Source organism: Lithobates pipiens, unplaced genomic scaffold (genome assembly GCF_037356315.1).
Source record: "Lithobates pipiens isolate NorthernLeopardFrog02 unplaced genomic scaffold, aLitPip1_a1.2 Scaffold_3, whole genome shotgun sequence".
NCBI lineage: Eukaryota > Metazoa > Chordata > Amphibia > Anura > Ranidae > Lithobates > Lithobates pipiens.
This window is the reverse complement of record NW_027507790.1, coordinates 64,887,744-64,913,742: the sequence shown is the minus strand read 5'-3', so window position 1 is coordinate 64,913,742 and position 25,999 is coordinate 64,887,744. Positions and strand designations below refer to the sequence as shown.

Here is a 25,999-nt window from a genome sequence, read left to right as displayed (position 1 = left end):
ATTGGTATTAGTGGAAGGAACTGTGCCCTATCATTGGTGTCATTGGGAGGAATAGTGCTCCATCATTGGTGTCAGTGGGAGAAATTGTGCCCCATCATTGGTGTTAGTGGGAGGAATTGTGCCCCATCACTGGTGTAATTGGCTACAATTTTGCCCCTGTGTGGGGTCAGTGGGAGAAATTATGCCAATAACAGATATGGAAAGGGGAAATTCAACGCTGAGAGTTTAAATAAAAATACAAATAGTATATTAAGTATGTGACAGATTAAGCTTAATTATAACTGGGGCTCCTGAAGCCTTAACATGCATACAGAGAAAATTAAAGCAGAAGGGGCTTCAAATGGAACACACACTGCTGAATAGGTACAATGTTTTTTTTTTTTTTATACAAAAATCTGAAATATAAACATATTATATGGCAAAATAGCCAGAACAATTAATCAGAACCTTCACCAATAGAATCACAGTGCATAGTAGGTGAGGTTGAAAAAAGACACAAGTCCATCAAGTCCAACCTATGCGTGTGATTATATGTCAGTATTACATTGTATATCCCTGTATGTTGCGGTTGTTCAGGTGCTTATCTAATAGTTTGTTGAAACTATCAATGCCCCTTGCTGAGACAACTGCCTGTGGAAGGGAATTCCACATCCTTGCTGCTCTTACAGTAAAGAACCCTCTACATAGTTTAAGGTTAAACCTCTTTTGTTCTAATTTTAATGAGTGGCTACGAGTCTTGTTAAACTCCCTTTTGCTAAAAAGTTGTATCCCTATTGTGGGGTCACCAGTATGGTATTTGTATATTGAAATCATATCCCCTCTCAAGCGTCTCTTCTCCAGAGAGAATAAGTTCAGTGCTTGGAACCTTTCCTCATAACTAATATCCTCCAGACCGTTTATCAGCTTTGTTGCCCTTCTTTGTACTCGCTCCATTTCCAGTACATCCTTCCTGAGGACTGGTGCCCAGAACTGGACAGCATATTCCAGGTGCGGCCAGACCAGAGTCTTGTAAGTGGGAGAATTATCGTTTTATCTCTGGAGTTGATCCCCTTTTTAATGCATGCCGATATTCAGTTTGCTTTGTTAGCAGCAGCTTGGCATTGCATGCCATTGCTGAGCCTATCATCTACTAGGACCCCCAGGTCCTTTTCCGTCCTAGATTCCCCCAGAGGTTCTCCCACCAGTGTATAGATTGCATTCCTATTTTTGCCACCTAAATGCATTATTTTACATTTTTCTACATTGAACCTCATTTGCCATGTAGCTAGGTTTCCACATCCTGCGGAGAAGTTATTGCTCTGCTTAGCTTAGTATCGTCCGCAAATACAGAGATTGAACTCTTTACCCCATCCTCCAGGTCGTTTATGAACAAATTAAATAGGATTGATCCCAGCACAGAACCCTGGGGGACCCCACTACCCACCCCGACCATTCCGAGTACTCCCCATTCATCACCACCCTCTGAACTTGACCTTGTAGCCAGTTTTCAATTCATGTACTCACCCTAATGTCCATGCCAACGGACCTTATTTTGTACAGTAAACGCTTATGGGAAACTGTGTCATATGCTTTTGCAAAATCCAGATACACCACGTCTACGGGGGTAGAATGATTAAAATGTAGTGACAATGTTGTCATGATTAAAAAACAGCCCGGGTTCATCAGCACACTCACAGTGACTCCACATACACACGGGGATGGCTGATGGTTCAAAGCCTGGAAAGGCATCAGGTAACACCAAATCACAAGAAATATTTCGTTCAAGGATCCCTTGAATTCTATGACACACAGTGGTGTCAAACATTGGAAGAAGGGATATTGATCCGAGGAAACAGCCACTATGATATTTATCCCCATTGGAAGAGAGGATATATGCTATCCAGAGATAACTGCATGTGTGATTGCAGGTGGCTATAGAGTCTAGATGTTAGAAACAAATAGATTCACCATGGGGAGATACACAAATGTGATACACAAAAGAAACACTGTTGTAGCGGAACTTCAGCATCCCTGATCAAGATCTCACCCACTGTGCTGCTTGTCTCCGTGATCCGTTCATAATGGTGTGGTGTAACAACCATTCAAAATGCATGTGCGATTGCGGTTGTATATAGAGTCTAGATGTTAGAAACAAAAAGATTCACCATATGGGGTAGCTGGAAGTGTATCTGTAGATAAAGTTACAACAGTTGATTGCTGTAAGAACTTATAAATGCGATACAGAAATGAAACACTGTAGTAGAGGGACTTCAGCGTCCCTTATCAAGATCTCACCCACTACGCAGCTTGCCTCTGTGATCCATTCATAACAGTACTGTAAGGTTTAACAACCATTCAAATCCCCAGGTTTTCAAGTAACCTAACTCTGGATATTTTAAAGCAGTTAAATGAATCATCAGCCAATGTTGGATTGCTGACAGCTCTTCAAAGTTGGGTCTGGATAGTGGTTCCCTGTGATGCCAGATTTACTCAATGTTGAGGCGGAGTGATGCGGGAGATCCGGGAACCGCATGTGGGTGGCTGGATCGCCAAGTTGTATAGCACCGTAGCATTAATGCATTTCACTCAGTAACCCAAGCTTTTTCAGAACAATGCAATAGACTCATTAGCAAGCTTATAACAGGGATACTCCTCCCCTTCCAGGTTTTTTGACTTAACGAGCCACTGCATTACAGCAATGGTGTAATAACTTAAAAGTTTAATTTAATACAAAGGTGTCATTATTCTCCTTGTTTGCATTAATGGTGCCAATTCGGTTTTCTCTAGCTGGGAGGTAATTAATTTAGAACATTTAAATCAGGTTATTATTTTCTCAAAGTATGGTACTGTAATATTCATTGTTAAAATATATATATATATATATATATATATATATATATATATATATATATATATATATATATATATATATATATATATATATATTGAGATTGATGAAGAGACAAAACACCACATGAGAACCTAACTTGGCTTATATGTAGATTAGTTACTCGTGTGTATTATTAAATGTAGTGCAACAAAATCGCACCCTTACCCCCAATAGAATGATTGGTATATTTCTGCCACATATCCCAGTCAGCATGATTAGGGTTCAAGGAATACCTGTAGACTTAGTTTGGTATTTAACACTTTTGGGATCATAGTCTATAAATGGAAGATCCATTCCTTTTCCAGAAGGACTGTATCATAATCTCCTCTGCGATTCGGCAAAGAGAGAGCAAAAAAGCATTTTATCTTTAATCCATCAACAGAGGAATTATGGAACTTTTCAAAATATTGTGCAATGGGGCTCCATTTCGGTTTATCCTTATCCTTTCTTTTTTTAATATTCCTGATACTACAAAGGTTTTCACCGATGCATCAATGTGTATGGATAACTGTTGTTTCGTCTTATCAACATGGACATGGACATTGTAGAAAATACAAGACCTTTTCAGTACTACAGTTAATAAATTGGATCTGATAGACTTTATTAAGCTGTGAACTTATCTTTGCATTCAACATGTCGACAAATGTGGCAATGGCCGCATGGAAACATGCCCTTAGAACCAGGCATGTTCCTCAGCCAGCTGTTGGATGGACTGTGAGTAAATTCTGAATGTACAAGGTTATCTTTGAGGTTCCTGGCTCTCCTAGAGACTAGCAATGGTCATGGGCCCACAATACTGGTGAGGTCAGGAGAGCTTGTCAAGATTGACCGATGCTTGTCCAAAATTGACCTAACCTCCTCCCATTGTGCCCCATAGCAGGTGATGATTCTCACTGGGGAGGTAGGAGGTATGATAGATTTGGAATGCAAATCATTTGACTGTTTGGGAACAAGAAGGCCCCCTCGTTTGGTTGAGGAAGCTCTCCTGTGCGTGTTTCTGATAGTTTTGTGAGAGTAGCCCCTCTGTCTAAATCTCTGATAATGTTCATGTGACTCAGTCTGATAGGCAATCTCACTTGAGCAGTTCCTCTGTATACACAGTAACTGTCCAGTTGGGATCCCCCTAATAAGTGATGGTAGATGATGGGTGTGTATTTGTCACAGTGGCTTTTCTAAATAGCTTCCAAACTACCACCATTGGTAGTGATCAGGAAGTCAAGGAAAGATAAGATTTTGAGATCCCATGTATATGTAAGTTTGATGTTTCTATCATTAATATTGAGCTCAAATATAAAATCATGCATCTCCTGGATCTCACCATTCCAGACCATCAGGATACCACTGATATACCTTAGCCACAGATTTACGTGGCCGAGGTACATTGGCGAATGGTAAACAAGGGCCTCCTCCCACCACCCAAGATGGAGACAATCATATGCGGGTGCCCAAGGTACCCCCATGGATGTACCCCTTATTTGCTGATAATTTGCTCCCAAAAACTGAAAACAGTTATGATTGAGGGCAAATTCCAACAACTCCCAGTGATGGGGCATGGAGGTATAGAGGGGCTCCACGTCAATACCGACAAGTATGGCGCCCTTTGGTACCTCCACCCCAGCTATCCTAGTCAGGACATCACATGTGTTGTGAACATAGGAGGGCAATTCCATCATAATTTCCTTAATCAGGGCATCCAAGCATTTCCCAATTCACTCCAAAGGTCGGCTAAGAGCAGAAATGATTGGGCGTTCAGGGGGATTGATTATGATCTTGTGTAGTTTGGGGATGATATATATAGTGGGGATATTAAATTCAACCACAGCCAGATAATCAAATTCCTTTTTGGTGAGGAGGGATGCCTCAAAAGCAAGTAGAAGCTTGTAGTTAATTGAACCTATAACTAGTGGGAAGGGATTAGTCTTAAGTCTCACTTACGTAGATTGATCCGATAGTTGTCTCAGAATCTCATCCTCATAATACTTTTCAGATAAAAGAATGAAATTCTCTCCCTGATCACTTGGTTTTATAATTACATTTGTGGCTTCACTAAGTTCCCTTAAGGCATTCCTCTCCTCAGGTGAAAGGTTATCCCCTAAAGTACCATTGCATCTTACTTTAAGATATTCCTCTACCAATTCTAGGAAGACTCCCAGCTAGTGGTTCCTCCTGAACTATGGCATCTTGACTGACCTAATGGTAAGATTAGCCTGTCTCCTCCAAGAATCTTCTAAAGGGGTCTCCATCTCATTCCCACTGGAGTTTTCCTCTAGTAGTGAAATCAAGTCTCTTTTTGCCTGTCTGTCCTCAGCACTGACCATGGGGGCCGCACCCTCCTCTGGACCCGTTACCTGATGAATCAGTCTGAGGTACACCTTTCGAAGGAAGAGGTAAATGTCCTTATAGACCTCAAACTGATTCATCCAGTTGACTGTGGAAAAGGAAAGGCCCCGACGGAAGAGTTGTATATGTCTATCTTCCAAAATTAAGTCTGAAAGGTTAATAATATCCATGTTCTTGACCCCCTGAGTCTGGGATGCTGACTCAAGTTTGAGGTCAGTTAATGGCGCTTCTGACTCCTGGTAACTGTCTGATATGGCTCTCCTTTAGTAGTCCTGTCTCCTCCTCCAACTTTTCAACTTCCTTTTTTGTTTCCTCTTTTGGCAGTGGTTGATCTCAGTATACCCCTTGCAGCCCCCCCCCCCCCCCTTGATGAGAGGGTCTCCTCTTCTAAAAAAATAAACAAGCAAAATTCATCCTGGTCACTCTCAGAGGAGTGGGGACCCCTGCCTGAGGAATAGGAGCAATGCCGCTGTCTCCTGGAGCTACTTTGTCCACGGTCCAAAGTTATATCAAACACATCACCCTGTGCTCAGTCTTCCAAAACCCGCTGAAATTTGGACTGTTTGGTAATCTTAAGGTTTTTCTGGACTTTATCAATTTCTTTCTTTAATAATTCATTATATTTGACAAAGTCTGGTTTGTCTTTATGATGTTCAAGTAATACACTACTTTCCTCAATTTGAGCCTTATGTTCAACTAGTTGTCTTTTTTCCTCCTCAATAATTGTTCACATAATGCCCAGACCATGATCCAAGCAAAGTTCCTTCCATTTAAGCAAAAATTGCTCAGTATGAAGGTGATGTGCAGGAATGACTTGTTCTGAGTCCTTGTGGTACTAACCTGTCTTATAGAATTCAAGGGATCCTTGAACTAAATATTTATGGTGATTTGGTGCTACTGGATGCCTTCTCAGGCTTTGAACCATCAGCCATCCCCGTGTGTATGTGAAGTGACTGTGAGGGTGCTGATGAACCCGGGCTGTCTTTAATCATGATGACATTGTCAATAAGTTTTAATCATTCTATTGGTGAAGGCCCTGATTAATTGTTCTGGCTATTTTGTCATATATGTTCAATAAAACTTTGTATTTATTCAGCAGTCTGTGTTCCATTTGAAGCCCCTTATTAAACCTCTCTGGTTTAATTTTCTCTGTATGCAGAAATTATGCCCCAGTATTGGTGTTAGTGGATTGAATAGTGCCCAAAGGCCTGATAAAAAAAAGAAAACGGCCGCATTGGGCCCCAGGGCCGCAGTTTGGAGACCACTGCTATAAGCTAAATCAAAAAAGCTCCCATCTCTGCCCATGAGTGCTCAAACCGTCTTCTGCTTTTATCATTTAAAGCAGTGGTTATCAACCCTGTCCTCAGGGCCCACTAACAGGCCAGGTTTGCAAGATAACTGAAATACATCACAGGTGATATCATTTGCTGCTCAGTTATTGCAGTATTCTAGTCTGAATCTCCCCAATGTAATACATAAAACCTGGCCTGTTAGTGGGCCCTGAGGACAGTGTTGATGACCACCGATTTAAAGGACATTTTTAGTTTTGATAACCTAGTAGACCTGTGAGGAGTTGGGTTTAAATTGCTAGATTGAGTGGTTGCCAAGCATGATACCAGAACACTTCAGTTTCTCCTGCTTGATAGTGATAGAATCGTGTTTTTACCCACGCTTCTGTCAACCTCTGTCATACAAACAGCCTTGTGCTTTTTCTAATTCAGCGATGACTGTACATAGCTGCAAAAGAGGGGGCATAACAAGGCTCTTGAGCCACGTTCATTTTTCATGTTCATTTTACATCCTGCTCATGAAATGTCACTAATAATCCCAAATCATCAGACGGCAAGGGCAGCGTGCGTGGGGGAGGAATGTGGGCTGCTTTCTGAACAAGCAGTGATTTATAGACTCTGTACAGTAACACAGTGACATTTGGAAAGGAATACTAAGTCAGACTTATTTGTGTTCTGGCAAAGGCTGACTCAGCCATCTTTCTATGAAGAGCCAAGAATGAGACAAGTCAGAAAAGAGTCATTATATCTGGCCACAGGACAAAAGTGTAATCTCAGGGCATTTACCAGGCTTCCTAATGACTTTATGTTCCTGAGGAAAAAGTGCTGTGATAGCTCTGAGAATGTACAAGGATGGACTTAAATCATTTAGATCTTAATTTGTGTCTATTGGCAATGTAGCCTCTTTCACACACTGGAGTATACCCCCAGATGATTTCACATTTTAAATAAATCATTTTTTTTTGGCATTCTTTTGCCTTTCATATTTTTCTACAGCAGCGAGGATACATTAGACTCACAAAACTCAGGGTAGGACAGGCCTGTGGAATTTATGTGAAAACACATGGTATAAAGCTGGGCTAATAGGCTATGAAAAATGGCAATAGGGTATAGCTACTAAAACAGCCCAAAAAATTGGACTGGATAAAGTGTTAGGCCAGCTGAATCTATATATTTACTTTGATCCTCTAAAGTTAGTGGTGCAAATAGCCATACTGAAATCTGAACATCATGGTAGCTGGTAGCTACAAACCCCTTATATGGTCCTGTCAGAAACAGCATGATGCAAATGTAGTGGCCATTACCCGTTGCAGGGTGGCCTTGACTTAATGGGCTTACCCGTTACCTTCTCTTGGCCTGCTCTTCCACTTCTAGGGGTTCCTAGGGTTGATACCCAACGACTTGTACACTGACACCGATAAAGTCCTTTCAAAAAAGGTTTTATTTTGCAGTAGAACTTTTAAATCAACACAGTCTCTTAGGGAACAGAGGGCACGGGTGAAGAACTTAGGCACTTTGAACTGCAGGTCTAGCAAAGTCTCTATTTCCACCCAGAGAGTAGCCACTCGCAGCTGAGTACTGAGTACTAGCCAGAGATCATGGCAGTCAGCACATTGACTCAAGCTTGAACAAATAACTAAGGGCAAACAGAAACCTTTTTCCTCCGTACCTGGAACGTTTCCCGTCTCCTCAATGGTATTGGAAAAATGTGAATTCGTCAATGTCCTTCTCAACTCAGTAACCAGGCACTTCTCAGGATGCCACTTGCCGACCCTCCTCCGAAGACTCCTCCCCCGGTCATGTCCACGAGTTGCGGTGTCCCTCCAAGCTGAGAGCACCCCCGGACACCTTGAATCCTCCCTCAGTTACTATCAGGTCTATCAGGGGCCACTGACAGAAACATGTTGCAGGGTGTCGAACACCCCGTGACCGGGACCCCTCATGGGGCTACCCCAGTCCTGGAACCAGACCAGACCACACGGGTCTCTCGAACAACTCCGGAACCCCAAACACGTGACCCACACCCGTTTAAGTATCTCCTCCCAGACTCTTCAGCGGGCACCGACACACGCCCGCTGATTGGCTCTGAGATGGCCGATACCCAAACATCCAATCAGACTTGGTTCTGGCCTGTCATGTGCACCTCACCGCTCACATGACCAAGCAGAACTTCCAAACACAGCCTGGCCAGATGGTGTTAAGGCCTACCTATATAATCAACCCTCAGAACCTTTACTGTTCTGAGGCCAAAAACTAAATTTACAGGCGTGTGACATTTGATCCCAAATGTCATCCGCTACACAAAGCCTCTTGGACTTGTGGCCAAGTGGAACGAAGACCACAGAGATACTCCTCTAACACAGGAATGCTCTGCGGAACAAATGCACCAAGAAACATGGAAGATTGGAAACCATAATTTGCCGTAAACTGAAACAATCAGGAAGGAGAATTCAAGGAACGGTTGTGAGCAAACTCTGCCCATGGTAATAGGTCTGACCAGTTGTTATGATGGTCAGAAATATAGCAAAGTAGGAATTGCTCCAAGGACTGATTGGCTCATTCTGTGGCCCCATTACACTGCGGGTGATATGCAGAGGAAAAAGCAAGCTGAATTCCCAACTGTGCACAAAAGGCTCGCCAGGACCAAGACACAAACTGACTACCCCTGTCCAAGACAATCACCTTGTGTAGCCCCTTGTAAGCAAAAGATCTCCCGAGCAAAAATGGAAGCCAGTTCCTTAGAGGTGGGCAACTTCTTAAGTGGAATACAATGACACATCTTTGAGCACCAATTAACCACCATAAGGATAAATGTGTTGCCCTGGGAATTGGGAAACTCCACAATGAAATCCATAGACAGGTGGGTCCAAGGCCTCTCTCCATTGGGTATGGGTTGTAGGAGGCCCACTGGAAGGTGTTGTGGAGTCTTACTCTGAGCACACACGGAAGAGGCAGTTACATCAGCACGTAGACTAGGCCACCAGAAGTGTAGGAAAATGGTGCAAATGAGTTGATTAATCCCAGGGTGGCTAGCTGCCTTGGGAAAATGGTAAGTCTGGAGCACGGCAGTACAGAGATTCTCTGGGACAAAGCAGCGGTCACAAGGTTTCTCAGGAGGAGCATGGACCTGAGCAGCAAGAATTTTGTCACCCAAAGGAGACACCCAAAGGAGAAGTGAGACTGGTGCAAACCATAGCCAGAATATGATCAGGAGGAATCACAGGAACCGGAACCGACTCCAACTTGGAAGTGGAGGAAAATTGTTGTGACAAGGTGTCAGCCATTACATTCTTAGTACCGGGTAAGAAGGAGACAATGTAATTGAAACTTGACAAGAAAAGAGCCCATCGTGCCCTTCTGGGAGAGAGGCATTTAGTCTCAGACAAGAATGTGAGATTCTTATGGTCAGTAAGAATGAGAACCCACACAGTGGTACCTTCAAGTTAATGTCTCCATTCTTTCAGGGCTAAAATGATCGCCAACAGCTCTCTGTCACCGATCTCATAATTGCACTCCACAGGGGACAATTTCTTGGATAAGTAGCCACAAGGATGCATAGTGATCTCAGAGGTAGGACGTTGAGACAGAAAGGAGCGAATACCAGTCTCAGAAGCATCAGGCTCAAGGACAAGCGGTAATGTAGGATCAGGATGTGCCAACACAGGAGCAGAAACAAAGGCAGCCTTGAGACTCTCAAAGGCCTTAATGGACTCCGGAGAGCAACTCTGTGGGTTACCGTCCTTTCTGGTCATGTCAATCAGGCGCTTGACCAGAGACGAGAAGTTACGAATAAACTTCCGATAATAGTTGGCAAAGCCCAAGAAACGCTGCAGAGGATGTAAACCCCCGGGTCGGGGCCACTTAAGGACTGCTGAAAGTTTCTCTGGGTCCATCGAAAAACCAGCAGTGGAAATGACATAGCCCAGGAATGTAACCTGTTCACGATGGAACTCGCACTTCTCCAGTTTACAATAAAGATTATTCTCTCTTAGTTTCTGAAGCACACGACAGACATCTGTGTGGTGGCTCTCCAGGGACTTGGAAAATATGAGGATATCATGGAGATCACCACACATACCTGCAACAAATCTCGGAGGACATTGTTAATAAATTCCTGAAAAAAAGGCCGGGACAGTACAAAGGCCAAAAGGCATTACAAGGTACTCATAATGACCTGTTCTGGTATAAACGCAGTTTTCCACTCGTCGCCCTCCTTAATCCTCACGAGATTGTATGTCCCTCTCAAATCAAGCTTTGTGAAAACCGTTGCTCCCTTGAGGCGGTCAAATAACTCTGTAATCAACAGAATCAGACAGACATTCTTAATCGTGAAACGATCAAGACCCGTATAATCAATACAAGGTCTCACTACTCTTCTTTTTCATAAAGAAGAAATCAGAACCAGCAGGAGACGAGGATTTGCAGATGAAATCTTGAGAAAGTGCATCTGTAACATACTCCTCCATGGCCTTATCCTCCAAGATCGACAAAGGGTAAACCCAGCCACGAGGGGCTGTAGCACAAGATTGAAGGTCAATTGCGCAATTATACGGTGTGGAGGCAAACTACCAGCTTGACCTTTGTCAAAGACATTGCTAAAATCACGGTACTCCTCCAGCAAAAAGGGGAGTGAAGAGGTGCACAGGACCTTGGCTACCTTCTGGAAGCATGTCTCACTGCATTGTGGTGACCAGGAGAGAACCTCAGCATGGAGCTAATCAAAATTGGGGTTGTGCCTCTGTAACCAAGGATAACCAATAACTACGGAAACTTAGGTAAGGAAATAACTTGGAATTGGATTATCTCAGGGTGAAGAGCCCCTACAGCCTGGACAACAGAACTGTCTCATGAGTCACATTGGCAGGCTGTAGAGGTCTCCCATTAAGACCCTCAATGGCAATTGGGGTGTCACAGAGCTGCAGCGGAATCGAGTGCTTCGATACAAAGGCAGCATCAATGAACAGGCCTGCAGCCCCAGAGTTGATTAGAGCCTGTATCTCTGCAGATGACTCAGCCCAAGAAAGGGTGACCAAAACCAGGGGCTTATCCTTCTGGATAACTGGGGATGAAACAACATCACCTAAGGTCTGTCCTTGACATGACCTAAAGATTCGGGCATTCCCTGGATGGGTAGGACAAGACTTCAAAAAGTGACCTGCCTGGCCACAATAAAGGCACAATCTCTCCCTTCACCTAAAGGTTCTCTCATCTGTAGAGAGTCGCATGAAGCCTAAGTTCATGGGTTCCCCTTCACTGCCCGACTCTGTACCAGGAGGCATGGGAGGTGAGGGAGGCACAGGTGGGACTGCAAAGTTCAGGGACAAACGTACAGGAGTTTTCTGCAAGCGCTCCTTAAAAGTGAGTCTTTCTCTGAGTCTGGAGTCAATGAGGATGGCAAACGGGATCAACTTTTCCAGCTCAGTGGGTATATCTCTGGCTGTTATTTCATCCGTGATGGTATTAGAGAGACCATGAGAAAAAGCAGCCAAGAGGGCCTCACTGTTCCACACAGCCTCTGCTGCCAGAGTATGGAATTCAATGGGGTAGTCGGCAACAGTTCTCGTACTCTGTTCGATGGACATGAGGCACTTGGCAGCAGAGCGTGTGGGAACGTCAAATACTCTTTTAAACAAAGTCACAAACTCAGGGTAACTCAAGACAGCAAGTTTTTGTGTCTCCCAAAGTGGGTTTCACAAAAACTACTTTGCTTCTGTTCGTGGGAAGTGCCTGGGCAGCATCTCAAAGTATATCTCAACCTGGTTGAGAAACCCTCTGCATTGGACTGGATCACCCCCAAATCGCTGGGGAAGCACAGCAGGCCAGACATACCTCTTATAGAGGTAATACTCGAGGCAGGTGCCTGCACAGAGACTGGAGAAGCAGCAGGGTCGGCCTGCAACATAGGTTGTATCGGGGCGGCCACAGTGGGAGATTCCAGATGAGCTCTGCAACTCAGGAGCGTTTGTAACGCCATGGTGAGCTGATCCATGTGGTGATACAGTTCATCCCATCTGGAAAAAATATTACCAACAAGTGGATTAACGGCATCTTCTGAATTCATGGCTTTAAACTACTGTCAGAAACCATGAAATCAAACCCAGACAGAAGTACAGTTAAATCACACTTGTTTAATAATAAAAGTAAAAAGAACAAACATAGTCAAAACATAGCCAAATTTCAGTAACCAAAATGGATAGTCAGCCATGCCAAAAGTCAGATCAAAGTAGTGGAACAGCAAACAAGATCTGGAGCCAGAAGGGAAGGCAGCAAAGCCAATCTTTAAACAGGAACATAGGAGATGTTTCTTGTGATGTTGACCAGGGCGAAGGCAGAGATCCTTTGGGTTGGATGGCTTAAGTAGGCAGGACAGACGAGCAGGATATCAACACCAGCTGAATAACTGTGGAGAGAGATGGGAGCTGACAATTAGCCGACAGCTGAGCGGCCAGCTCAGAGGAGGAAGGGCTGAGCCCAGCCCTGACAGGTCCTCCCTAAAGCAGCACTTGCCTGCATCACTGCCTTCCTCCGCTTGTCTCCCATTCTTGACTCAACATTTTTTTTTATTGGTTGAACTAGATGGACTTTTTGTTTTTGTTTCAACCTGACATTGAACTAACATGAACATTTGGCTCTTCCATCTGTGGAAGATCCAAGCCTCAACATTCTGTTCTGTCTTGCTTAATGCACATGACCAAGGGACCTTTTACACAGGTGTTCAAAGAAAAATGGTTTCAGTTTACACCAGTTTTTTCATCAGTTTTCAGTTTAGTTCAGCTTACATCAGTTTACAATAGTTTTACTTCTTTTTTAAACATTCAGAGTTTATTGATCATTAACAGAATTATAGAGGTGGTTACAAACATAAATTGAGGATGCATGTATTTATCCATTGCATTTCAGTCATAGTATATAGTGATGGACGATGCCATAGTTGACATTAGTCATGTATGCTATTACATAACATCCGGTCTTCACTACTCATAATTCTGATATCCAGTATGCATTCAATGGTTTAAAGATATCCAACTTGAGTATTAACCAAATGTGAACTAAGAACCTGTTCACAAACATGAATTGCACATTTTAGGCAATTCTATACCTGTGTAATTAGTTTACTGAAGTAAAAAGTATAAAGAGATGAAAGAGAAATTGGATTAAGATTTAGGTTTGGGAGGAAGGGTGGGGCAACTTGTCCTTTGTCCATGTAAGGGTTGACCTACTTAGGTTCCTAGCATGTCTTTATATGCTTCCGAATAACAGAATGTAAACCAAGGTGTCCATGTTTTATAAATTTTGTCAACTTTATCTGACGTCTGGGCCAGAGTATCTTCCATTTCACATATCTCTGAAACCTTATTCAACCATTGTGTTATAGTGGGTACCCATGTGGTTTTCCAGTAGGCCGGGATCAACGTCTTGGCTGCATTCAGCAGGTGTTTAGCTATGAGTTCTTGTAGCGTTTATTGGAAATGAGGAGATGTGCAGGAGACAACACGCAGCATCAAGCATTATTTTGGTTCCTGTTATTAATTTGATCAAGTCTCTGACCTGTCACCAGAATGTGGTCAGGAGGGGGCATTGCCACCAGATGTGTATGAGCGTGCCCGTGTTGTCACCACATCTTCAACAGGTTTTAGTGGTCTGAGCATACCAAGAATGTAGTTTAGGGGATTTAATATACCAATCTGTGAGCAGTTTGTATGACATTTCTTGAATTTTATTGCTTACAGAGCACTTATGAGCAAGGATGCAAGCTTTTGTCCACTGTTTGTCAGTGAAATTTTGATTAAGTGCTGTGGGCCAATGCTGTCTGAATCTGTCTTCTTTTACAGGTATAGAATTTTGAAGCCATTTATATGCGTTGGATGTAGCTTTTTGTAGTTGCTCGCTTTCTGCACAGACTGTCTCTAGTTCTGTCATTCGTCTGGAGAAGTGAATTTGTATTGTCTTACCGTTTACATAGCTGCGTATCTGTAAATATGTCCAGAGGGTAAAAAGTTTGTAAGTCGCTGTCTCTTTTTAGGGTCATATAGTCTGCGAATTTTCCATTGAGGAAGCAGTCAACTGCTTGTAGAGCCTTATTTGTGTGTGATCGTTGTAACATTCGGTTTCTCAGTTCCAGGGTAAAGTCTGGATTATCTGAAAGGGGGGTGATGGGGCTGAGTGGAGAGATCCACTTAGTGTGTTTGGTTGCTTCTGAGCAGATGGTCTGTTTTTTCCATTAATGGTTGTTGTTTTAGTACTTCATTTTTCTGTAGCCCTGGGTCCCAAGGGGTGAAGAGTAGGGGATATGAGCTCAGACCTTCCTCTAGTGCCACCCAGTCCTTGGTCCTAACATGGCAGTGCCAGTCTTGTGAGGTGTGCTGCATGGTAATATTTCCTAAAGTCCAGCAGCCCTATCCCTCCTAGTTGGTTTTACTTATTTTTTATATTCACCTGCCTTCATCCTTAATGCAGACCTTCGGTCATTTTTTTCATCTTTCCATCTATTAAATCTTCTGCCCTTGTTTTAACTTTGGATAGGAAAACATGATTTTTTCTGCCAGTAAATACTTTATACAACCCACCCAATTCCTGTTTCTTGTCTGGTCATTAGCCTAGGTTTATGACATCATGCACTGCTCTCTCTATCTCACTCTTGTGAGTTTGCCAGGAAGGGGGGGGGGGGGTGAGTCATAAGAGGGCCAATAAGAGTTGCAGGGCTGCAGGGCTGCAGAGCTGGAGGTGTGCCTCTGTGTGTCTGTGTAAATCCAGGAAGTGAACAGGCAGCAGCTTCAGCTGGCCACAGATAAAATGGTTGCAGCCAGACTCAGTGGAGGGAGATTTTGGCAGCATAATTGGCAAGTACAGAATCACAGTATATATAAAATATGTAAAGTGGTTGGAGGGAAGCTTCGGAATGGCAAAAATGTTTTTATTACACATTATGTGAGCAAACTGCAGTTCCTCTTTAACAACCATGACTCATTCCTGCTGTCAGTGGGGGGTTCCCACTGACTATGGGACTGTTTAACCATTCTACCAGAAGCGCATTTGTGAGGTCAGGCACTGATGTTTGACAAGAAGGCCTGGCTCACAATTTCCACTCATTCATCCCAAAGGTGCTGTATTGGGTTGAGGTCAGGATTGTGCAGGCAAGTCAACTTACTCCTCCACAAACACCCTCATCCTTGTCTTAATGAAATTTGCTTTGTGCACTGGTCCAAATCATTTGGTGGAGGGAGATTATAGTATGGGGTTGTTTTTCAGGGGTTGGTCTTGGCCTCTTAGTTCCATTGTAGGGAGCTCTTGATTCATCAGCATACCAAGACATTTTGGACAATTTCATGCTCCCAACTTTGTGGGAACAATTTGGGGATGTTCCTTCCTGTTTCAAAATGCTTGCCCTCCAGTGCACAAAACAAGGTCCATAAAGACATTTAATAAAGTTCATGCATGTGTAAAAGCAGGTGTCCCAATACTTTAGACAATATAGTGTACAGTATATATGTTCAGTAACATCAAAAGGGTGTGGGGTCAGCGAGTGATGTCACCTGGTGACTCCCCCCTTTGTTTACTTCAGCGGTGGGGGGCAGACCTGTCACTAAGCAAGCAGTGCTAGCAGTTGGGTTTGGCGGGCTGCAGGGTTAGCGGCCATCCTTCATCATGGCTGATGTAGACCTACATGTGGCTAAACAGAATGATTGTGATGGGTGTACATCTGGGATTTTTTTTTCTAATAAAGGTCAAATACAAATGTGTTGTGTGTTTATTTTACTTGACTTTCTTGCTGACTGAGTAAGTTATGTACCTCATACTTATTCACATAGGGGAGGTTGGGATCTGGAGGCCCCCTTGTTATAGAAAGTTTCCAGAATTGGATAAGTTACCCTGCACCCCCACAACCATCGGGCCGGGGTTGTGAGGAAGAGGTCCTTGTCCTCATCAACATGGGGATAAGATGGTAAGCCAGGTTGCCCCACCAGTGTACCCCCCAGGCTCTGCATGCTTGGATAAGGGTCTGGTATGAATTTGGGGGAGGGGGACATCATATAATTTTTTTTGTATTTTTGGCTTGTGGTCCCCCTAGAATCCATACCAGACTGGAAATGGCTTGTATGAATTGTGGGGGGACTTTTTTTTTTTTTTTTTTAGTTTTTATTGTTTACATTCAGCTGTCAATGGGAAATCTGCTATCCATATTTGGATTACGTTTGTTAATTTGCATGGCTGCTTGAGGTGTAGAATAGATGGTTGAAATCCAAGACATCACGTGACATATGCTAATCTACCCAGTTAAAGACCATTCGTAGGCAAAAACGTAAGGGGTAAGGCCTCTGACTGGCCAACATGTATAAGATCAATGACCTTTGTAGTGTTGTGTAGTGTTTGTTATTGAAATGCTGCAAAGTATGAGCGATCAAGGCTGAGTTCTGAACTTTGGAACCTCACAATTAGTCATGTGAGTCACATAGGTCCATGCTTGTGGGCCTACCCACAAACCTTGGCATACAATAAAACACAAATCTGTATTGGGGAAACTTCCTCTTCGCTTGAATACCCAGCATCCCTCCCACAAACCACCCTTGTGGGTCCACCCAACCCATCTGACCTTTAGCCTCTTATCCGATAGGTCATACACCCCTTCCACACTGAACTAACATTATTTAACCCTTTTTGCTCCCTTTATTAATTCTGACCCCTTGTCCATTTTCTCTTCTCCGGGTCTTACTTTCTAAAGAATCAGCTAGAAAATCCTCAAAATTTGCGCACTGCCTGTATCACATTATTGCTCTCCGGATACCCTTGTATGATTCCCTCTTACACCCTGTCCTAGTGACAAAATTATAACCAAGGCAAGAAGGCAGTGGAATCTTACCAATGATAACACAATAAATATGTCAATAAAACATATCCCTTTTTCCATTCATAACTTAAAAAATTCAGCTGATATTATATTGTAATGCCGCATACACACGATCGGAATTTTGGTCGGAAAAGGTTCTGATGGTTTTCCTGGCGTAATTTCGACGGGATTTCACTCAAGCTGTCTTGCGTACACGCGGTCACACCAAATTTCAACCGTCAAGGACGCAGTGACGTACAACACATATACGACGGGACTTAAAAAAGGAAGTTCAATAGCTAGTAGCCAATAGCTTCCATCTCCTAGTTTAATCTGAGCATGCGTGAGTTTTTGCTTGTCGGAATTGCATACACACAAACACATTTTCAGATAGGAACTTTTTCTGACAAAAAAATTGAGAACATGTACACACGATTGGAAATTCGGCCAGCAAAAGTCCGATGGAGCATACACATGATCACATTTTCCGACCAAAAGCTCTCATCGGTCTTTTGCTGGCCGAAATTTCCAATTGTGTGTATGCTCCGTAAGATTTTCTTAATTCCTGAAATTTTTTTTTTTAAATATACCCCCTATAACTTAAATGTTTTTAAGCTGGTAATATAAGATGAGAAAAAAATAAATAAATGCGTATTGAGACAAAATATCTAATTTATAGTGTTATTGACATTTAGAACATTAATATCACAAAGGGTTTCTATCTAATGCTGAACTCCCTATTTTTTGTGTCCCATAGTCAGCAATACAATAAAATCATACATATTGGATTGGGAGGGAGTACAAATTTAAAATGTTTACTAGTTTTTTGTTTAGTGCCAAATCTTCTTGCATGTCAGAAAGTCCTAGAAGTTGTACAGTTGAGGTTAGACCTGGCATATATACTGTATATATAACTAAATCATAGCATCACTGAATGTCCAATGTGACTTATGGGAATGTTTTGAAAAGCAATACAATTTGCTTTCCAAGAGTAATGGCAGCTTGGGCTAATTTCTTTTGGAATGATCAATCTTGCCCTGTTTCTTGGGACTGACAGATTGTCTGGAGAGAGGCAGAAATTGGAAAGCAGAAATAACGGGAAGTATTGACTTAGCAGGGCTGCTTTCTTTATGGCATTATAAACTTTCTCCTTTAGTCGCACCAGTAATACAGTGATGTTTCTTTTCTTGTTTTATTTACTTTCTCTTTACTTTGATCATAAAATGAATAATGGAAGCTGATCTAAGAATAAAAAACTCAGAATGTCTTAATAAACTCAAGCCATTTTTCTTAGGTGCAAATAATTTACAGACTGAGAGAAATAGAGCAACACTTAAGGGGATGCTTGGAGTTTTGCTACAATATATTCAGCCTGAGAAAACAAAAATGTACATAATATTCCTTAACTCATATATTTATATACTTTTCTATACTTTTTGTGACACATCTAATTAATCTGCATAAATGCAAATATATATATATATATATATATATAATTGTATAACTTTCTGTATATATACAAATACATTATACCATGAAAAGTGCTAAAAAGACTTCCCAAAGTCTTATAACATTTAAAGACGCTGAAGTCATTTGTGACTTTTTGCCCCCTTTGTGTGTTTTTAATTAAATATTTGGTATTGCATTCAATTTCAAGTTCATAATTTCTCTTGAACTTATTGGAAAGTGCTGTGATTAGGCAACTCCCCAGGCATGTTAATAAAAAACTGGGAATTTGTAATTTTCCATTTTAAGCATTTAAAGAAAATACTGTTCCTGGCCAAATAGATTTTTTAATAATAATAATTAATAAATAAGTGCATCCTCACTTGTAATGGTGGTAGGCCAAGGAAGTGGTAAGGACTGGTGATGGTGACAGTGGCATTCCAGGAGATGTGACAAGAGCTGAAAATCAAAACAGGCCAGCAGATGCCACAGAAGTGGATAATAGCTCCTGTGGCAGGAGCAGGCCAGAGGTGGCAAGAGCTGGTAATACTGACAGCAGCAGGCTAGGAGAGTTAGCAGGAGCTAGTAAGTTTGACAGGCCAGCAGAGGTGGCATGAGATTCTAATGGTGGCAGGCCAACAGAAGTGACAAAAGCTAGTAATGATGACAGTAGCAGACCAGGAGACGTGGTAGGAGCTGGAAATGGAAAGAGGGCATAGGATGCCACATGAGCTGGTAATAGTGGCAGGCCAGCAGAAGTGGCAAAAGCTGGTAATGGTGGCAGTGGCAGGCCGAGGGGTGGCAGGAGCTAGTTATGTTGACAAGGCAGCAGGGGTGACAGGAGCTTTTAATGGTGTAAGGTACCTTTTTTTGGGGGGGGGGGGGATTAGTTGTACTAAAAGGAAACATTTAGTCAATAGCAGCAGCTACACAGGTTTTGTAATTATTGATGATCCAGAACTGGTTACATTTTATGAAAGTGAGCCAGTTCACAGTGTCAGGTGACAGGCAGGTTTGTACCTCTGTCCCAAAACATATTACTGTGCTGTAGATACTTGCAGACAGCAAAACCAGAAGCTCCAGTGCACGCTCTGGCCAGTACACCAATGCGAAAAATCGAATAGTCCATAGAAGCCCCACTTGAGTGGCTACATCAGCCCTGGCCTGTGGGCAACAGGTTCTTCCACTGTATCTCCTTTTAAAATGTTTTATCCCTTTGGGATGGTAGCATGAGATCTGCCATTTTCTCTTTTATCTGGGATCCAAAAGGGTGCCACCCAATACTGGTACCTCTCTTTCATGCCTAGCATCTTGAGGTCCTTATGAAGCGGTGTTACTGAGGAAAAGTCTTACCCCACCCACATACAACTTCTGGGGTTTTGAAGGGGTGAAATGTCCCCCACCACCAGAACCCCAACCCACCTCCTCCTTGTACTGTTCCTCTACCTCCTGATGGCTCAGTCTCAATGAAGCCACCAGATGACGTTATTGAGAATGAGGAGGTAGAGGTGACTGTACTATATGAATGTCACTATAATCAAGGTGCAGAACATGAAGTGGCACCTCCAGTTTATGCAGTGTGTCCTATTATGCATCCTTCACAGTAAATGTATCCATGTACCCAAGGATGTAAAGGAGACTTCCCAATCCATGTATGCTGGACCAGAACACATTTCAGTAAAGTAATGTTTTTTGTGCAAAAAATGGTGACTGGGTACTTTCCACTGTGGTGTAGTACAGGCCCTAAAACTCACAAAAGGGGTGTCTCCACCAGCTAAAATGAGAGCATCTTTAAAGCTAGTAGTTTTTCAAAGATAGCATAGAGATGCTGGGCATGATTAAGGGACATTGTTTTCTTCCATTTCAGCAGCAGTGAAAGAGGCAACTACTGTATTTTGTCATTATCAATGATTCTGCTACAAATGGAGGGGGAGGGGGTGTAGTTAGGAGCATAGGCACAGAAACCTGGGTGTGCACACACACACACACACGTGTTTGAGCATTAGGGTACACATCCTAATGCAAAAGGCTACACACACCTATGGTTACGAGTCATGTGGCAAGATTCAAGCATATGCCTGGCATATGGCCCTTGCTGATCAGCACCCTTTATTGATTTTCCATAAGTTAAGCCTCTCAAACCCTTTGTCAGACTTCCCTACTTATTGTTTTAGGCCACAGATGTGGCATCATATGCAGACAGAGAATCTTGTGGGTGAGGAGAAAGAATCAGAATGTTGTGTTTTGGTGAAGTTAACAATGTAGTAATTTGGTGTGCAAAATTGTATCACATAAGTAAGTGGTGATGTGCTGCAAACGAAGGGTAGATTTGCATGTGCCAATCATAAGTTCAGGCTGCTGATGAAATAATAAAAAAAAACCCCTAGCAACATTACATTAAGAATAAATATGCCTCCTCAGATAATAAAATTTAAAGCACTAAACCCAATCCCATAAACAATAAACCACAGCCCTATTTTTTTTACCTAGCTGAAAGTAAAATAAATAAATACAATAAAATAAAATAGAAGAAAAAATCCCACATAAAAGAAAAAAATCTGCACAAAAGTCCTGAAAAGTGCTGTTGTGTCTTTGTATTGTGAACACAGGAGGGTACACCCTAATATGTAGCCCACCACATTGGAAATCACAGTAATGTGTTAAATAAACAATCCCCATCATTAACCCATCTAAGCCAAATGACCAGTTCGGTGCTGTCTTCAGCGGCAACAGCAGCGATAGAAGACCGGGCCACTGCTTGTAAAAGAGCTAAAAGAAGGCGTGGAGGCCCGGCAAGAAGAACCGAAGAGGGGGACAAGACCCCCGAAGTCAGAAGAAGAGGGCGGCGACAAAGAGGAAAGCCGGGTTCCTCCACTAGTAAAAGAGCTAGCAGAAGATAGCAGAGGAGTCCGGCGAGAAGACCCCCGAAGACGGAAGAAGACCCCCGGAGCTGTGCAATAAAATATTTTTAACCCTTGTGTGTTGTGTGTTGTGTTTTATTTACATTTTTTCCACAGGTGAATGGGTAGGGGTACATTGTACCCCATACTTATTCACATAGGGTGTGGGGCCGGGATCCGGGGGCCCCCTTATTAAAGGGGGCTTATGGATTCTGATAAGCCCCCCGCCCACAGACCCCGACAACCAACGGCCAGGGTTGTCGGGAAGAGGCCCTTGTCCTCATCAACATGGGGACAAGGTGCTTTGGGGTGGGGGGGCACGCGACCCCCCTTCCCCAAAGCACCCCCCCATGTTGAGGGCACACGGCCGGGTACGGCTCAGGAGGGGGGCCACTCGCTCGCCCCCACCCCCTTTCCTGACCAGTGGGGTTGCGTCCTCGGATAAGTGTCTGATATGGACCTAAGGGGGACCCCCATGCCATTTTTTCGGCGTAGGGCTTCCCCTTTAACTCCATACCTGGTGACGGGGCCAGCGACGCTTCCTTCGCTAGTCCCAGCTACCTGGAGCCACGCTCAAAATGAACGGACTTTCCTCCGTGTGTGTGTGGGCAAGTCCGTTCATTTCAAAAGTACGGTGGATAATAGTCACGTGTGTGGGCAGGCCTGCTCGTTTCGGACAGTCCGGCGGACTTTACGGCGGTTTGTCCGCCAGACAGTCTGATCGTGTGTACTCGGCATTAGTGTCAGATTGTCCGCCAGACTATCAAAGCCCCACTATAAGTCAATGACTGCTGCAATTAGTAGTATAAAAAAAATGAATACTTCCAGTATGCTGTATAAATGTATATACCAATGTTTGTAGGCACTATAACTCTCATGCAAACCAATCAATATACACTTATTGGATTTTTTTTGCAAAAAAATTTATCAAAATACATTTTAGCCAAAATTTATGAAGATATTAATTTTTTTTTTCTTTTAATGAATGTTTTATACCAGAAAGTAAAAAATATTGTTTAAAAAATAAAAAAATCTTCGGTCTTTTTTTGTTTAAATCTCAAAAAATAAAAAATAACCGTGGTGATCAAATACCATAAAAAAAAAAAAATCTATTTTGCTTGGGTACAGCATTGACCGCGCAATCTCCATTTAAAGTAGTATAGTGCCAAAAGGCAAAAATGGCATGGTCATGAAGGGTGTAAAATCTTCCGGAACTGAAGTGGTTATGTTTATCCCTATTGTTTACCAATGAACAAATACTGTATATTAAAAGGTAGTAGAAAAGTGGGGATTAGCACAACAATTTTTTCAAAGGTAGTAGAAAATAACTGTTTTTAAAACCAACATTTTGCAAGCATTAATACCCTTTTCTTTAATGACTAAAATAATTCCTGCTTAACTGTATTTGTTATCATTCTATCATTTCTAAAGTAGTTATGTATCCGTGTTTAATTGGTAAACATGAGAGCTGAAAAAAGTTTAATATTTCAGAACTGATTCCGTTCCATAAAAAGCTGACTCCAAGGTGATGTACTGTCAGTCCCACATCGATGGTGTCTAGTCATAAATGTCAACAGTGAATGAACACAGTCATTGACAAAGACACAGCCAGTGGCGTGTTTTAAACAGCACAACAGTTTTGATTTGGTACTAGTGTCAACTTCTTGGTAATGTCAAGATGTGCTTTACAGTTTTATTTTGTAACAATCACATTTTGATGGAGTGTTTTAGACTTGTTTCTATGTCTAGTTTTTGACATATTGAACCGTGTACTCTGAAATCAGAAGTTGCTCTAGCCCAAAACCAGAATCTTTTCTTATTCTGTACAAATGTTTTCAAAGCTTGAATTGTAAAGGATTTAGGGTAGCCTTTAATATACAATTAACTATGATAATCACTTATTTATGTTTATTTTTTTTCCATTCTAGATTGACAGCCAAAGCAGTTGCTGTGCTTCTTCCGATTCTTGGAAGCTCCTGGATCTTTGGGGTTCTTGCTGTAAATGAACAGTCTATAGTATTCCAATATATGTTTGCTGTTTTCAATTCTTTACAGGTATGCCAAATTGAACACATTAGCTCCTAAAGCAATATAAAGTGTTAGCTGAATCATGTGTTATTATTTAAATACTTTACAGTTTAAGGGATTCACTTTTCGTAGTCTATAATAGATCAACAAGATTAGTGTCGGAATATAAAATATCTACGCTAACTGTAATTAATGCTTGGGATTTAGGCGCCACGGCATTAGGCATATGGCATAGCATTGAGAATAACTTTATGCAGAGAAAACCTTATTCCTCCTTAAATGTGGAAAATATAATTATTTTAACAGCTTAGACAATATAAAACAGTTTTGTAGTTATCGGTAGAATAATTAAATCTCCTAATGACTGTTGTTCTCTTCCTTTAGGGATTTTTCATATTTCTATTCCACTGCCTTCTTAATTCTGAGGTAAGTTAACCATAAAACAAGTTAACAAAAAATTATATTTAAAACTGAAATTTATAGGATATTTGACTAATCAATAGCCCCCCCCCCCCTCTCGAACTTGCTCTCTCACTAAACAAGTTTAATGCCCTGTACACACGGTTAGACATTCCGACCACAAATTCCGTCTGATTTTTTCCAACGGATTTTGGCCGAAACTTGTGTTCCATACACATGGTCAGACAAAGTTGACGGAAAATCTGATCATTCAGGTGACATTGGTTGCGTACGACGGGACTACATAGAGGCTAGTAGCCAATAGCTTTGGTCTTGTAATTTAATCTGAGCATGCGTGGCACTTTGTCTGGCAGAATTCTCTACAAACGATCGGGAAAAAGTCAGATCGGATTTTGTTGTCGGAAAATTAGAGATCCAGCTCCCAAACTTTTTCCGTTGGAATTTCAGATGCAAAAAGTCAGTTAGAGCCCACACACGCTCGGATTTTCAGACAACATAATCCAATCGGACCTTTTCCATCAGAATTTCCGACCGTGTGTACAGGGCATTATAAACTTGAAAAAATGAACTGGTATAAACAAGTATCAAGTCCAGTCAGTATTGCCAACCTACCAGATTGAAATTTACTGACACGACACCCAAAATTTACTGCCACAGCCAAGTTTTTACTGCCATTTCCAAAAGTTACAAAATTACAGTTTTACTCTAAGCGGACATTTTAGTACTACAAATGAGTACAATATATAATTCGATTGTGATATAAAGTAGATATTAAAGAAGAAAACATATTTCTTAATTTTTTTTCAATATAAGTAAGTAAATCAGGGACAGGACACAGGAGGGCAAGAAATTAAAATGGGCAGGCACACACTTGAAATTGACTCTGCATAAGCAGTTCCAACCCGAGCGTCAAAGCCATATGTTTTACTGGCAAACTTTTACTGTCACTGGCATTTACTGGCAGGAAAAAAGTGCCCATTTTTTATTGGCTGCCAGTAAAAATACTGACAGTTGGCTACACTGTGTACAGTAATGCACAAGCATTATAAAGTAAACAAAAAAACATCCTTTAGTTAAGTGTATAAAGAAAAAATACACAAACAACAAACAACGCTAAAGTATTATAACAAGAAGAAGCCATCTTGAAAAGAAGAACTCTGAAACTTCACTTTAATTGAGGTTATGCTTCAGGCATGCCTTCTTCTGTTGGAAGAAATCTTTAATTCTAAATTACAACATGGCAAAAAAATTGTGCAAAAGCTATATGTTACCTTAAAACTATTTATTTATTAAAAATGCAAAAACAAATGGCTAATTGCAACAAATTAACTCACTGGGTTTTGAGGGGTATACCCCGTGAAATGGATCAGCCATTTAATTTTCTGCATAGTGGGGCCCAGGCCTCCATACAGAACATATGCATCTTAGTCTGATGTAGGTACTGAGATTTTATTCACTTACTTTTATTTGCGTCTATAGTTATTTTGCTTTTTTGAGCATGTTTTTGCACTTATTTTAATAAATACATTTTGAGGCAATTTACAAAGCTTTTGCACCCCTGTTTTGCCATTCTGTTAAAAACTTTCTTTACCTGAACCAAGCCAAATTATTTGTTTCACATACTCCATCTCCTAAACACGTCAGCTCACAGTGATATGGTTTCAGCAACAGAGGTAGTGCTATCAATTCAGAAAGCAGTAGGCAGGATTAGATATGGCCAGGTGCTGATTGACAATCTACAAGCCTGCAAATCCACAGTAACAATGCAGAAACATCATAAAACATCTTTCATCCTACTGATGAGCAAGCAGACACAGCCTACATATAAGTTGCAAAATTGCTAAATTAAGGAGCATGCAGCACTGTTTCCACGCCATCGCAT

At 41.9% G+C, this 25,999-nt stretch overlaps 1 protein-coding gene across 2 annotated transcripts in view; it reads left to right on the top strand.

Moving 5' to 3' along the window:
* The window catches only part of ADGRD1 (adhesion G protein-coupled receptor D1), an 843,751-nt gene that overhangs the window by 794,133 nt on the left and 23,619 nt on the right, over positions 1-25,999 (top strand). For both annotated transcript variants that reach the window (XM_077461779.1, XM_077461778.1), the window contains 2 exons: positions 23,598-23,724; positions 24,082-24,123. In XM_077461779.1, the coding sequence (XP_077317905.1) occupies positions 23,598-23,724; positions 24,082-24,123 (169 nt within the window). The remainder of the gene's footprint in view (positions 1-23,597; positions 23,725-24,081; positions 24,124-25,999) is intronic.